The sequence below is a fragment of the Coenobita brevimanus genome, chromosome 25 (assembly GCF_032717465.1).
Source record: "Coenobita brevimanus isolate Jiangsu-jjx chromosome 25, ASM3271746v2, whole genome shotgun sequence".
NCBI classification, from domain to species: Eukaryota; Metazoa; Arthropoda; class Malacostraca; order Decapoda; family Coenobitidae; genus Coenobita; species Coenobita brevimanus.
This window is the reverse complement of record NC_136978.1, coordinates 14,524,360-14,540,639: the sequence shown is the minus strand read 5'-3', so window position 1 is coordinate 14,540,639 and position 16,280 is coordinate 14,524,360. Positions and strand designations below refer to the sequence as shown.

General features: G+C 43.9%; 1 protein-coding gene across 1 annotated transcript in view; it reads left to right on the top strand.

The window, feature by feature from the left end:
• The first annotated feature begins 286 nt into the window (after positions 1–286).
• The window catches only part of LOC145393725 (uncharacterized), an 86,508-nt gene continuing 70,514 nt past the window's right edge, over positions 287–16,280 (top strand). The window contains exon 1 of the mRNA XM_080267769.1: positions 287–344. Within this exon, the coding sequence (XP_080123895.1) occupies positions 287–344 (58 nt within the window). The remainder of the gene's footprint in view (positions 345–16,280) is intronic.

Below are 16,280 nucleotides of genomic sequence, written 5' to 3'. Positions count from 1 at the left end.
CCATCCAAGGGTCGTTTGTGGACATCAGGAAGGGCATCCGGTATAAAGTACTACCCTCTCCAAACCAAAGCCCTCTATCTATCTATCTATCTATCTATCTATATCTATATATATATATATATATATATATATATATATATATATATATATATAATATTGTCCTATCTCTATGTCAACTTTTATCCATTCTTTGACCACGTTGTGTGTGTGTGTGTGTGTGTGTGTGTGTGTGTACTGGCTTTACATCCAGATGCCAATACTTTTCTTTACTTCCAGGAGACAAAGGATGAGAGAGCCAGATAATGGGCACACGCTCTCCGCGCTGCTCCTATACGACGCCCCAGGTCAGTCCCCAGTCCATACCTCATCATCATCATCATCATCCAGAGCTCTTTCCTACCTGTTTGTTAGTCTCCATACCTTTACTATGGTTACGATGTTATTTAGTGTACTATATTTCAGGTAAATCTCCATACCATACCTCAGTTTACGATATTATTAGGGTAATGTATTTGTGCTCAGTGTCAGTGCCATACCTCAGTTTATGATATCATTTACTGTAATGCATTTGTAGTTAGCCAGTGTACCATACCTGAGTTTACGATATTCTTTACAGTACCTTTCAGTTTAATATATTTCTCGTAAGTCTACCTCCAGTCGGGGCTGGCCACTCTTGTTCATCTCGTCCATCGTCTGTCCACCGTGTCCTCTTCCTGCACATCACGTTCCACACCATCTCTCCCTCTGATTCCCTGTCTCCCCCCAGCCGTCATTCCCCTCAGTGGCTCCCCTCATGCCATCTTAGCTGCTTCGTCTTTCAAGTCATACAAGTCTTCAGTAGTAGATCAGGTTCCTGGACAGTGTGAAAATTTTAAATTATTTCCTTCAGTATATTGTTGGATCATCTGAGGACTGATGTGGAAGGGAAACTCCGACGATGTTTCTCTTCTGCAGGTTGCTTAAAGAAAACATATGGGACTAATGTTTTTTATGGAACTCACCTGACAGACTGAAGTTTTTAATGGAACAGCCCTGACAGTACGCCAAACATGATAGCAAATGTATGTTCATAGCTACAAAGAGTGTGTGTCCACTTGATTGCCATTGCACCAAAGTCGGTCTCGTTGCTATTTCAGTCAACTACAAAGACAACTAAAATATTAAAATATAGTTTCCAGTTGTTAAAAACTTTTAAGCACTGTCTGTATTGTTCGTTATGGACGGATGGATGTATGATACCGAAAGAATAAAGGCAAAAAACAAACTTAAATTCCTGAGATTTCGTCACGTAGTACATCTTCAGAGGGAAGACGTAAAAGAAATAAAAGCTGATTCTTGAGTCTTAATTTCTTTGGTTACTCTACATACAAACGTTCAGTTTCCTTGTTTATGTTACATTGTAAACCTTGGTTATTTGACGTCATAGTCATGAGACCATCTGCTTTTTCCACATCTCTTTTATATGGTACTATGATTCTTTCACCTTATGGCCCAGATTTTCGGCCTTGTGCAACTAGTTTCAAGTAGCTTAGTGGCAGAAAGATAATGCTGCGGCTTAAAGTAATTTTTATAGCACTTTTTCGTGACCAGCATCACATTCTAGTGATAATCTCTTGTTACTGCTCAGCATTGAAGATAGAGACTGGACAATTTTAAGTCAGGTTAAAGTGAAGACTATAGTAACTGGTCGGCAGAATCACCACTCGTAAGACGGAGCTGTTTTTTAAAGGGGTGGGGGGTTCAGTTCTTGGAGTGTGTTATATTCCTAGGCTTGCATATTAATCCTTTCAGTCCTTGTTACGTCCTTTCATGTTTATTCCTGCCAATACATAACGGTTATATTCAGCTCAGGAGAGAGTCCTGGAGCTGGAGAGATTAGTTATACCTTATCAGACTATTTCCTTTCGAGAGAGCTTTCCTGAACTGAATAAAATCGCAAGCATAAAGAAGGATGTCACCTGGATTCAAGGGGTGGGGGGAGGAAATAGACACAAGTCAAACCTGTCTGGTGATTAGGAAGAGGCGATCTCCATCCACCCACCACCAAGACCCTGGCTCTTGACCGCCTTTCTTTACTGATCTTATTCCGTTTCATGTACACTTAGGGTACCTAACATGCTCTCCCAAAATAGCGATATTTTCTCTCCAAACCTATACGCATATCACACTTACTACAATCTTCACCACACCTGTACCATCAAACCTTTTATGCCCATATTCATACAATATACCGCCAAACCTTGTGCCAGTCTTCATAAAGTGTGAATATTCACCTATTATATATATATATATATATATATATATATATATATATATATGTGTGTGTGTGTGTGTGTGTGTGTGTGTGTGTGTGTGTGTGTGTGTGTGTGTGTGTGTGTGTGTGTGTGTGTGTGTGTGACATCATAGAGATGATATAAAAAACCTGTTGTCTGAGGTTGATCCAAATGGATGTGATGGATCTACGGGTTCTGTTTATAAAAGATACTTTCCATGTACACACATCTGTCTTCACTCATACAGCCAACAAAATCAGCGCAATCAAATCAGGGTAGAAATTAAGGTGACAGTAAAAAAAAAAAAAAAAATGTGATAAGACAGAGCTTTTAAAAATATATGATCATGCCTACCTGTTTTGGAAGTTTGTTTAACGCAAAATTTGGTTAGGATCGTATATGAATTGGGCACTAAGTGACTTAAAAACACTTGATATAAATAGAGTACAGAAACAGCGGGCCTGACTGGGACAAATCCTTAACCCCCCAGTGCACTATTTTATTCAGTTTTGGACAGATTTCTCGAACAGGAGGTGTTAGATATTGCCATTATTAACCCTTTCAATACTAGATGACAGTCCTAAGTGAAATAAATTGGTCATGTAGTAGCAAAAATGAAGAATTAGGTGAGAGTGAGTCATAATACTCAACAGTAGTGTATTATTCCAACTAGGTCCAAACAGGCATTCAGCAAAGAGTATATCATACGAGCGTCCATTAACCATGTCATGGTAGGGACACTCTAGTATTTATTCCAGCCAAAACCAGGTTGAGTCTATTCAGCTAAGAGTCATAGTAGCTGTAGTATTTTTTATTATAGCTAAAGCCAGACAGTTTTATTCACCTGTTCATTGTAGTCTGAGAATTCAATCTGTAACGCCCTAATATCCGAAGTGGTGACCACAAACGAATCTCCTCCATGTTTTTCGATTTTTCGCCATCAGGCTGCCCTTTCTCCAATTCACCCCCCCTCCCTCACCCATATACCTCTCCACCTGATCCCTCCATCTCATCCTCGGTCTCTCCCTTTCCATCTCCTCATCTGCTTCACTCACACGCACTCTCCTAGTCAGTCTTTCAGTCTCCATTCTTTCACCATGATCAGACACTTCAGGTTACAATACTTCTAATGCTTTCCAGCACATCCACATCAACACCACGAAAACTGGAATGACAGGAATGGTTCGGAATTGCTCTGACCGGGAGTCATATTTGAAGTTACAGTTCGCTGCAATTTTTTTTTTTTTTTTAATATACGTATTAAACCTTGATATTTTCTTTTTGTTATTTAGGTTATATATTTCTAGTATCAGTATAGTTTGCCTCAGTACGTACAAGATAACAATAGCGTGTAGCAGACCAAATAAACTGTTGTGGAAGAGCCGCCACGAAGCCTCCAATGCCACATAGAAAGACAATAATAGAACTTAAACATTATATATTTTTGTTTTAGAGGAACGACAGGGAGAACGATGAATTATTTCACATCTTCCTGCAAAAAACACATCAGAATCCGGGCACTGCATGGATGTGAATACATGTGAATTGGTGTGAATGACAGAATTAATGTGAGTCATATATGAAATAGTGTGAATGACTTAATGTGGATGGAAGTCAGTGGACCTCAGTGGATGTGAATGGTCTTGGATGGATGTGAATGGTCCTGAATGGATGTGAATGGTCTTGGATGGATATGAATGGATGTGAATGGACCTGAATGAATGTGAAATAACCTGAATGGATGTGAAATAACCTGAATGGATGTGAATAGTCTTGGATGGATATGAATGGACCTGAATGGATGTGAATGGACCTGAATGAATGTGAAATAACCTGAATGGATGTGAATGGTCTTGGATGGATGTGAGTGGACCTGAATGGGTGTGAATTAACCTGAATGGATGTGAAATAACCTGAATGGATGTGAATGAACGTAGTTGTACACCTGAAATTAATGACCACACTGGAGGAAACTATACCTTTGTGGATCTGAAGTGTCTCAGTCCCTTCCATCTTGCGATTTATTTTATTACCTCCACCAACGAAGTTAGAAGAGGTTATGTATTCACCTGTTTGTCTGTTTGTTTGTGTGTTTGTTTGTCCACACGATATCTCCAGAAGTTCCCTATGAATTTCGGTGAAATTTTGTGGAAGGTTGGACCATGGGCTAAGAAAGAATTGTTTAAATTTTGGCGCGGATTCGGATCCTGCAATGGCATTGGCGGAGATATGCGCTGTCTGAGTGCTTTCAAGTTTGTTCTTGTTATTGACAGACGATTTTATTCATATCCGGTGACGGCCCTAATGTAAAAGAGTTTATGAGAGAGAGAGAGAGAGAGAGAGAGAGAGTCATTCATTCTATATCCAAACGATTTTAGTAAACTTAGGAATGACCGCGTACTGAAGGTTATAACTAGTCCATCCTGTATGAAAAAGTTTTCAGTCTGGAATAGTCGGTGGCCTTTTTTTCACCTGATGGAACCGGGCCACTCCCACAATTGGAATGAATACCAAGTCGTTGTTGTGTGAAGTTGTGCTAGTCATAGTTACGCGGTGGGAATACTGTAAGTCTTCAGGGTTACAAGTCAAATCAGCTCTCCACTGTCACTAACCATCACCATTACCCAAACTTAAAAAGGTTAGGGATATCGGTCAGGTTAGAGTAAGCGCGCTCTAGTAAACTAAAATCAAGGAGAGCTCAGTGAGTGCAACACCCTCGCCCACCAACTGGTCGAAACTAAGGCCAAATATTTGTCTTTGCCCTGTGACATTGATCTTCAGCCTATTGGTCTCAGAATCAGGTTACCCCATTCTTGCCTGAGCCTTAACACTTCCACCAAGTTAATTACCGGTATTTGATTTGCCCTTATCGTGTGACCTTGACATTTATCTCTTTATTTTCAGCATTCAGTTCCTTTTATCGTACCTTATCCCGAACCCAGCCATAAGTTGACCTATCCCTGTGACCTTGATCTTTGACAGTTCACACAAGCAGTAGGTTATCTCTAGGGCTTCCTTCTATTTGTCCAAGGAATTTAATGAAAATCGGATATAAAACTGTTTGAATTATTTTGCACGCGCGCACGCACACACACACACACACACACACACACACACACACACACACACACACACACACACACACACACACACACACACACACACACACACACACACACACACACACACACACACACACACACACACACACACACACACACACACACACAAGACCATGACTTGACCTTTCATGGCCTTTCCTCATTGCACCTCGGCCGAGCTTGCATGCAACACCGTAGCAAGCAAAGGTGGTATTGTCACTGTTAGTCATGGGCGTACTGCTTTATAATTAATTCTTTTCACAGTTTATCACACTCAAACTGTTCGTAACGCATGTTACATTACTATCATGCGTGTCAGAAATTAAGCAGGATTCGATCACACTCGTCCTTCGAAGATTTTTGGTCATGCAAGAATCTTTGAATCTGCCCAGTCAGTGTGGTGATCACCGGATGCTGTGTGTTGGCCTCAGCCATTACTGTGTAAGACCGTCCTTACTCTGTAACTATCCATCCATTATATTACCAATATGCCGGGAATCGAACCCGGGACTCTCAAGTGAGATCCAGGCAGCAATGAGAGAGAACTTTTACCTGGTCGTGGTGTAGTGGTATGCTGCCTGGCTCTCGCCTGAGAGTCCCGGGTTCGATTCGCGGCATATTGGTAATATATTGGATGATTTTTCCTGTGTACAAAACAGGTTTCTCTCTTCACTGTAACTATGTTGTGATATCATAGTTTCGAAATATTTTCCAGACTGTCCGGTATAAGACTTAATATAGTTCTTGCATGGAATTTTGTATACAACATTTGAATTGCATGATGGGCCATTCATGCTGGTGTTTCCATACTTGAAAGCTACTGAAAAAAAAAATAATAATACAGGTAGCTCACCATTATCATATAAACACTTGTCAGTTTGCTGCCATTCCCTTATGTCTTCACCAGTTCGTTTCAGACTTGGTATAATTATTTTTCCGTGAACAAGTACCTCAGACTGTTTTTAAAGGGTTTTGTGGGTCAAATGTCAAGCAATACAAACAGACGCATTTGGGGTTCCAGTGTTCTTGTACGTGTATTAATCATCATAACAATTTGGACAAAAAGATGTCGGTGTACTTAAGCTATGTGGTAGCCTTTCTACATTCCTTTGTGAATGATGGCAACCTCTAATGTAATTCTTATTTTTTAAAAAAAAAAAAAAAAAAAAAAAAAAAAAAACATTTCTGAGTCTCATTATGCATATAAATATTTATATTGACTGTTTTCATCCTTGTTATTTTTCCTGAAAATTTGATAATAATAGTAGGTTATGTGGCTTTTGCCAGGAATGATCCATAAGAGTTAGGATGTAGTTGATAGTTTAGTTATTGTTAGCGTATTGCCACTCTTTTATATTTTGAATTTAGCCCAAAATTCCCCTCTCCTCATCATCGTCAGTGCTGAATTGTTGCAATAGAGTAACACTTCACTGTGACGCTAGTTACCAAGTAATGCTATGAGGAGGATGTGGAGCTGTAGTATTGTCTTTTTCCGCCATTAAGTTATTTGGAATGATTTGAAAAGGACCCAGTTAAGGTGAAAGAACTGTAGTAACCCGTGCCATGAATGCCTGGATTAAGTAACCTAGCTCTGATGCCCTGATGCATACGATTTCAGAGACCATATACAGGGACACCCCCCATAAGAGAGAGAGAGAGAGAGAGAGAGAGACCCAGTTTGTTTGAGGGACATCTGCATAGCCGGGCAACTTCTGGTTATATCGTTGCCATCCGGTGAAGACGCCCCTCTCCAGCACCAGAATTCGTGCTTGTGATTCATTCACACAGGGCAAACGCCACGGGGCTCATAGCCTCACTCACCCTCCGACTCCACCCGTAAGGGGGCCCTTCGTGTAACCCTCCAGCAACGACTCTTCCCCCCCCCCCTCTAAGTACCTCTCAACAGGATCGATCAACTTGCTCCAGCTATGAGTTTTGTGGCCTTCCTAATGGTCTCCTCCACCCCGGGTTAACTCTCAGAGATCAGAGTGTGAGCAGGATCCGTTTTTATCCCCCTCAGTTCCAGACTTTTTTTCTTCGTACATCAGTCCTGCGACTTCACACGAGTTTGTTCAGCTTATTAAAATCTTAAAGCTGCATCAGACCCCTCAGTCCGAAAACTTTCCAAATATGAATAAAATCGTCTAGTGGAAGCTAGAATAAAATGAAGAGTACATCACCGGATTGAAAATGGTAAAAACAGAATTGAATAATAAATAATAATAATAATAATAATAATAATAATAATTAATGATAATCTCATCGACAGTAGCGCGTAAAGCATTTCTTATCAGTGACACACCTGGCTTCTTCTGCTACTTGCATTTCTGACTGGGGAAAGGAAACCTTATTATTAATGCCTCAGATCCTCAGTTCTTGTGTTCTTCCACCTGCCACAGTGTTCCACAGTTTTGGCCTTGTCTGTAGCAGTACGTTATGCACAACTTATACGGGGATGGAAGAAGAGAAGAAGCAGAAGTGAGTGGAAGAAGAGAAGAAGCAGAAGTGAGTGAGAGGTGGAGAGAGCCAAATACTAGTAGTTATTCTTAGGTGCTCCAGGCGAGAGGGGGAAGGAGGGAAGTGATAGGCGACCAGGATGAGCACCAAAGAATACTGGTTTATATATACAGTTTATGAAATAAATATATATATATATATATATATATATATATATATATATATATATATATATATATATATATATATATATATATATATATATATATATATATATATATATATATTATATATATATATATATATATATATATATATATATATATATATATATATATATATTATATATATATATATATTATATATATATATATATATATATATATATATATATATATATATATATATATATATATATATATATATATATATATATATATATATATTATATATATATATATATATATATATATATATATATATATTATATATATATATATATATATATATATATATATTATATATATATATATATTATATATATATATATATATATATATATATATATATATATATATATATATATATATATATATAATTTAGAGAGAGAGAGAGAGAGAAGTAGCAGCAGGCAGAGAGTGGGGGTGGAAGAGTGTGAGGAAAAAGGAAGAGAGTTTGGGGAAATGGCCAGTTTTTTTTTGTGATGGTGCTGCGGGTCATTCATTTCCCGCCTCCCACACATGCTAACTCTGCACATCTCTGTCCCCAGGAAAGATGTGAACCAGAGGAGTACGATTTCGAGGATGTTCTAGGTAAGGGTTTGATTTATCGCAGTTTTTTGCCTCTGTATTTAAGGGATTTCTTTTCCCCTCTTCTCTTTAAGAATGTTTTAGGAGTACTCTTTTTACAGCAATTTCTGTTTGCACAAGGGCATTTTTCTTCATATTTCAAAGTTTTTTACACGTTCTTTTTTCCGTCTCTTCTTTCGTTATGTTTTAAATGTTTTTAGGTGTTTCGGGGCATTTTTCCATCTGTATATTTCATGGAGTTTTTTTTAGAGGTTTTGGGACATTCTTCCCTACTGTATATAAATTAAGGATTTTTAGGTGTGGGGGGCATTTTTTTACCTGCATAATTTAAGGATATTTTAGGTGCATTTTTTACCTTTTTCTGTCTTTATTTTAAGGAATTTTAGGGTATATTTGTGGCAGTTTTCTACCTGTATACTTTAAGGATATTACAGATGCATTTTTACTGTACCTTTCACAGTTTCTTTATCTGTTTTAAGAATGTTTTATTTTATTTTTTTTTTGTTTCTATCTGTTTACAATGTTTTAGGTGTGTTTTGGCATTTAAAGGAGATTTTAAGAATGTATGTTATGAATGTGTGATATATGTATCAGTGTATGTGTGTGTGTGTGTGTGTGTGTGTGTGTGTGTGTGTGTGTGTGTGTGTGTGTGTGTGTGTGTGTGTGTGTGTGTGTGTGTGTGTGTGTGTGTGTGTGTGTGTGTGTGTGTGTGTGTTTGTGTTTGTCTCTCTCTCTCTCTCTCTCTGGAGGGGTATGTTGTGTTTGTGAGGGAGGGAGGGAGGGGTGTGTTGTGTTTGTGACGGAGGGAGGGAGGGGTGTGTTGTGTTTGTGAGGGAGGGGGGGAGGGGTGTGTTGTTTGTGAGGGGGGGAGGGAGGGAGGGGTGTGTTGTGTTTGTGAGGGAGGGGGGGAGGGGTGTGTTGTTTGTGAGGGGGGGAGGGAGGGGTGTGTTTGTAAGGGAGGGGTGTGTTGTGTTTGAAAGGGAGGGAGGGAGGTGTGTGTTGTGTTTGTGAGAGAGGGAGGGAGGGGTGTGTTATGATTGTAAGAGAGGGAGGGAGGGGTGTGTTGTGTTTGTGAGAGAGGGAGGGAGGGGTGTGTTGTGAGTGTGAGGGGGAGGGAGGGAGGGAGGGGTGTTTTGTGTTTGTGAGGGAGGGAGGGAGGGAGGGGTGTGTTGTGTTTATGAGAGAGGGAGGAAGGGGTGTGTTGTGTTTATGAGAGAGGGAGGAAGGGGTGTGTTGTGTTTATGAGAGAGGGAGGAAGGGGTGTGTTGTGTTTATGAGAGAGGGAGGAAGGGGTGTGTTGTGTTTATGAGAGAGGGAGGAAGGGGTGTGTTGTGTTTATGAGAGAGGGAGGAAGGGGTGTGTTGTGTTTATGAGAGAGGGAGGGAGGGGTGTGTTGTGTTTATGAGAGAGGGAGGAAGGGGTGTGTTGTGTTTATGAGAGAGGGAGGGAGGGGTGTGTTGTGTTTATGAGAGAGGGAGGAAGGGGTGTGTTGTGTTTATGAGAGAGGGAGGGAGGGGTGTGTTGTGTTTTTGAGGGAGGGAGGGAGGGAGGGGTGTGTTGTGTTTATGAGAGAGGGAGGAAGGGGTGTGTTGTGTTTATGAGAGAGGGAGGAAGGGGTGTGTTGTGTTTATGAGAGAGGGAGGAAGGGGTGTGTTGTGTTTATTAGAGAGGGAGGGAGGGGTGTGTTGTGTTTATGAGAGAGGGAGGGAGGGGTGTGTTGTGTTTGTGAGGGAGGGAAGGAGGGAGGGGTGTGTTGTGTTTGTGAGGGAGGGAAGGAGGGAGGGGTGTGTTGTGTGTGTGAGGGAGGGAGGGAGGGATGTGTTGTGTTTATGAGAGAGGGAGGGAGGGGTGTGTTGTGTTTGTGAGGGAGGGAAGGAGGGAGGGGTGTGTTGTGTTTGTGAGGGAGGGAAGGAGGGAGGGGTGTGTTGTGTTTGTGAGGGAGGGAGGGAGGAGTGTGTTGTGTTTGTGAGGGAGGGAAGGAGGGGTGTGTTGTGTTTATGAGAGAGGGAGGGAGAGGTGTGTTGTGTTTGTGAGGGAGGGAGGGAGAGGTGTGTTGTGTTTGTGAGGGAGGGAGGGAGAGGTGTGTTGTGTTTGTGAGGGAGGGAGAGGTGTGTTGTGTTTGTGAGGGAGGGAGGGAGGGGTGTGTTGTGTTTGTGAGAGAGGGAGGGAGGGAGGGAGGGGTGTGTTGTGTTTGTGAGGGAGGGAGGGAGGGAGGGAGGGGTGTGTTGTGTTTGTGAGGGAGGGAGGGAGGGAGGGAGGGGTGTGTTGTGTTTGTGAGGGAGGGAGGGAGGGAGGGAGGGGTGTGTTGTGTTTGTGAAAGAGGGAGGGAGGGAGGGATGTGTTATGTTTGTGAGGGAGGGAGGGACGGGTGCATTGTGTGGTGGTGTGAGGTTGGGAGGGAGGGGTGTGTTGTGTGGTGGTGTGAGGTTGGGAGGGAAGGGTGTGTTGTGGTGGTGTGAGGGAGGGAGTGGTGGTGTGAGGGAGGGAGGGGTGTGTTGTGTGGTGGTGTGAGGTTGGGAGGGAGGGGTGTGTTGCGTGGTGGTGTGAGGGAGGGAGGGGTGTGTTGTGTGGTGGTGTGAGGTTGGGAGGGAGGGGTGTGTTGTGTGGTGGTGTGAGGTTGGGAGGGAGGGGTGTGTTGTGTGGTGGTGTGAGGGAGGGAGGGGTGTGTTGTGTGGTGGTGTGAGGGAGGGAGGGGTGTGTTGTGTGGTGGTGTGAGGTTGGGAGGGAGGGGTGTGTTGTGTGGTGGTGTGAGGGAGGGAGGGGTGTGTTGTGTGGTGGTGTGAGGGAGGGAGTGGTGTGTTGTGTGGTGGTGTGCTGGAGGGAGGAGTGTGTTGTGTGGTGGAATGAGGGAGGGAGGGGTATGTTGTGTGGTGATGTGAGGGAGGGAGGGGTATGTTGTGTGGTGATGTGAGGGAGGGAGGGGTGTGTTGTGTGGTGGTGTGAGGGAGGTAGGGGTATGTTGTGTGGTGGTGTGAGGGAGGGAGGGGTGTGCTGTGTGGTGGTGTGAGGGAGGGAGGGATGTGTTGTGTGGTGGTGTGAAGGAGGGAGGGGTGTGCTGTGTGGTGGTATGAGGTTGAGAGGGAATAGTGTGTTGAGTGGTTGTGAGGTGTGGAGGGAGGGGTGTGTTGTGTGGTGGTGTGAGGGAGGGAGGGTGGGGTGTGTTGTGTGGTGGTGTGAGGGAGGGAGGTAGGGGGGTGTTGTGTGGTGGTATAAGGTTAGGAGGGAGGGGTGTGTTGTGTGGTGGTGTGAGGTTTGGAGGGAGGGGTGTGTTGTGTGGTGGTGTGAGGGAGGGGTGTGTTGTGTGAGGTTGGGAGGGAGGGGTGTGCTGTGTGGTGGTGTGAGGGAGGGAGGGGTGTGTTGTGTGGTGGTGTGAGATTGGGAGGGAGGGGTATGTTGTGTGGTGGTGTGCGGGAGGGATGGGTGTGTTGTGTGGTGGTGTGAGATTGGGAGGGAGGGGTATGTTGTGTGGTGGTGTGCGGAAGGGATGGGTGTGTTGTGTGGTGGTGTGAGGGAGGGATGGGTATGTTGTGTGGTGGTGTGAGGGAGGGATGGATGTGTTGTGTGATGGTGTGAGATTGGGAGGGAGGGGTATGTTGTGTGGTGGTGTGAGGGAGGGATGGGTGTGTTGTGTGGTGGTGTGAGGGAGGGAGGGGTGTGTTGTGTGGTGGTGTGAGGTTGGGAGGGAGGGGTATGTTGTGTAGTGGTGTGAGGGAGGGATGGGTGTGTTGTGTGGTGGTGTGAGGGAGGGAGGGGTGTGTTGTGTGGTGATGTGAGGGAGGGAGGGGTGTGTTGTGTGGTGGTGTGAGGGAGGGAGGGGTGTGTTGTGTGGTGATGTGAGGGAGGGAGGGGTATGTTGTGTGGTGGTGTGAGGGAGGGAGGGGTGTATTGTGTGGTGGTGTGAGGGAGGGATGGGTGTGTTGTGTGGTGGTGTGAGGGAGGGAGGGGTGTGTTGTGTGGTGGTGTGAGGGAGGGAGGGGTGTATTGTGTGGTGGTGTGAGGGAGGGAGGGGTGTGTTGTGTGGTGGTGTGAAGGAGGGAGGGAGGGCTGTGTTGTGTGGTGGTATGAGGAAGGGGTTTGATGGGTGGCGGTGTGAGGAAGGAGTGTGTTGTGTGATGGTGTGTTGGAGGGAGGGAGGGATCTGTCGTGTGGTTGTGTAATGGAGGAGTGTGCTGTGTGGTGGTGTGTGGGAGGGAGGGTGTGTGTTGTGTGAGGAAGGAGTGTGATATGGTGGTTTGAGGGAGGGAGGGAGGGGTGTGTTGTGTGGTGGTGTGATAGAAGGATGGAGGGGTGTGTTGTGCGGTGGTTTGAGGGAGGGTGAGCTGTGATGGGTGGTGGTGTGAGGGAGGAGTGTGTTGTGTGGTGGTGTGAAGGAGGGAGGGAGGGATGTGTTGTGGGACGGTGTGAGGGACGAAAGGGTGTGTTTTATTGTGGTATGAGAGAGGGAGGGGTGTATTGTGTGGTGTTGTGAGGCGGGGAAGACTGTGATGTGTGGTGGTATAAGGGAGGGAGGGAGGGGTGTGTCGTGTGGTGGTGTGAGGGAGGGAGGGGTGTGTCGTGTGGTGGTGTGAGGGAGGGAGGGGTGTGTCGTGTGGTGGTGTGAGGGAGGGAGGGGTGTGTTGTGTGGTGGTGTGAGGGAGGGAGGGGTGTGTCGTGTGGTGGTTTGAGGGAGGGAGGGGTGTGTCGTGTGGTGGTGTGAGGGAGGGAGGGGTGTGTCGTGTGGTGGTTTGAGGGAGGGAGGTGTGTCGTGTGGTGGTGTGAAGGAGGGAGGGGTGTGTTGTGTGGTGGCGTGAAGGAGGGAGAGCGAGGTATGTTGTGTGGTGGTGTGAGGGGAGGACGGAGGGGCGTGTCGTGTGGAACTTCATTCTTGAGGTACTAGGTGGCTCGGTCAGTTTTATGTGGAGGACATTTTAGATCGGTGGGTTCGCGCCCCATTGACTTCCAAATGCTAACACTAGTCTACACAGCAGTCAGGTAACTAAGCCTACTGTACACCATACCATTGTCTACTTCAACTCTCTTCTTACTCAGGGTTTGTGCCTTGTATCTGCCCTACGCTCCTCTTTACCCCCCTGTAACTTTACCCTTTACATCTTTTCTTCATGTGTACTCGAACTGTCTTCTTTTTCAGCGTCAGTGCCTTGTATCTACCTTATTCTCCTCCCAGCCCCAACATGACTGTACCCTTTGCTTTTTATCTTGTCCTTACATCGGATATCTGCCTTTTCTTTTTATCCACGGACACAGCCACCGCAAACACAATCCGTCACTGTCACACTTCACCCTGCCACACCCCACACTGCCCACTTCAAGGTATCACATCTGGAAACTATTCTGTACTTCTTTTACGCTGACTTCGTCTATATTTGCCATCTCTCCATCTTGAAACCTGAACTTTAACAGTAGATAAACACTAGACTATGGAGGTAGTCACGAAGAAGTGCTGTGGAAAGGATTTAGATCCGTAGTGTTGTCTTTTTCTGATATGGAGCCACGTGAAAATTAGCAGCAAATGGACGAAGATCTGCGCAAGTTAGGATGAACGAATGGTATGTCGATTGGAGGTGTAGGAAGATATTGCTCACTGTTTGATTACTTATCGTTATATTTATGGTTATGGGGTAGATTGGTATTTATCGTTGTGGGGTACATTGGTATTTGTCGTTATGAGGTAGATTGGTATTTATCGTAACGAGGTAGACTGGTATTTATCGTTATGGGGTAGATTGGTATTTATCTTTATGGGGTAGATTGGTACAAGTACTCGTGGGCCCTTCGGGCCCCTCGCACTTGCTCCTGCGGAGGGCTCTCGCGCTGCTGTTGCTATGGGCAAAAAATTCTACGGAGATCCTATGCCGGGCGCCGAGAGCGGCGTTTTTTGGTCAAAATGTGATCGCTCATTAAATATAGTAAAAGTTTTTCAATCGTGATGGGACCAAGTTTTTTTTTCACATCAGCGAATTTTTTGCGATTTTTGTGCCAGTTTTGGTGCGATTTGAATGTGTAGTTTCGGCTGCTCAAAACACACACACACACACACACACACACACACACACACACACGGCTAGTGCTATAGTATATTAGATTTATCGTTATGGACTAGATTGGTATTATGTCCTGAACTGTACCTTGTGATGGCATTTGTGTGAAGAGAAAGACAAAATTAAGACTAAAATTGAGATAGGGCTTGTTTGTGCCATCCCTCCCCCCCTCCTCTCTCTCTCTCTCTCTCTCTCTCTCTCTCTCTCTCTCTCGGCAGACCAAACGTTTTCCTATATCCCAGGGACCCATTTCCTACGCTGGGTGGTAACCATTTAACCATATGGCGCCTGGTGGTTTACTGGACTACGGCGCTCCAACCGGGTGAAGCGTGTATGGGTTCCATTTGAGGGGTAGTTGAGATTTAAGGCTTGCGTAATGCCACTCGGGGACAAGTGAAGCTGTCGCCGCTACCTTAAGTGTTGGGATTGCGTAGGCTAGCCCCGGGCCCCTACTCTCCTGTTTATATGGGGCAAAATGGGAGTGGATGGTGATGATAATTATACTTTCTTTTTTTCTTTTTTCTTTTTTTTCTTTTTTTTAATCGAGACGAAGATGCACCCGACGGGTTGGTGATGATTGGCTGAATGCAATGTGTCCGAATAACATCATTGTATTTCAGATAATTATACTGGTAATTATCTGAAATTCAACGATGTTATTTGGACATGTTGCATTTAGCCAGTCATCACCAACCTGTCAAGTGCATCTATGCCTCGATAAAAAAAAAAAAAAAAAAAAAGAGAGAGAGAGAGAGAGAGACACGGGGGGGATCCTGTTCTCATCTTTCCTTGCTCGTCCTACAGAAAACAGACATCACCTAAGGTATATTTCCTCTCGCAATAATTAAGATTTCGTTTTGTAGGAGTAACAAGTGACACGGGAAGATTCTCCACACTCCTTTCATTGCCTTTTCTCCAAAAAATAGGTACAACTTGTGATAGTTTCCCTCTCGTAACTTAAGAGTTCTTTTTGTAGGAGGAACAAAAGATGTGAGAACACTTTGCACTCCCCCTTTCCTTTGTCCTACCTAGGAAAACAAATCGGAGTTACGAACAGAGAAACGATCGTGATTGTGTTTGTGAATCCCGGCACTGGCATGTTGTTGTTGTTGTTGTTGTTGTTGTTGTTGTGGCCCCAGGTTCATCTGAGACGCGAACTCAGTGGACTGCACACTGAACTTGCCTGTCTGCTGCAACCCACCGTCCTCCTTTAGATACAGCCTACATTATTTAGATACATCCTGCATTAATTAGATACAGCCTGCATTAATTAGATACAGCCTACATTAATTAGATACAGCCTGCATTGATTAGATTCAGCCTACATTAATTAGATACAGCCTGCACTAATTAGATTCAGCCTACGTTAATTCCTTCACAATCGTCTATATTCCCTTTAGCTTTATTTGGCTAGTGTATATATATATATATATATATATATATATATATATATATATATATATATATATATATATATATATATATATATATATATATATATATTCAGTTTATTGCATGTAACTTAATGGCAGAATTAGACGGTGCTTTGACTCACTTTCCTTTCCGTTGCATTGCTTTGTGGCTTTCATTATAATTTATTTG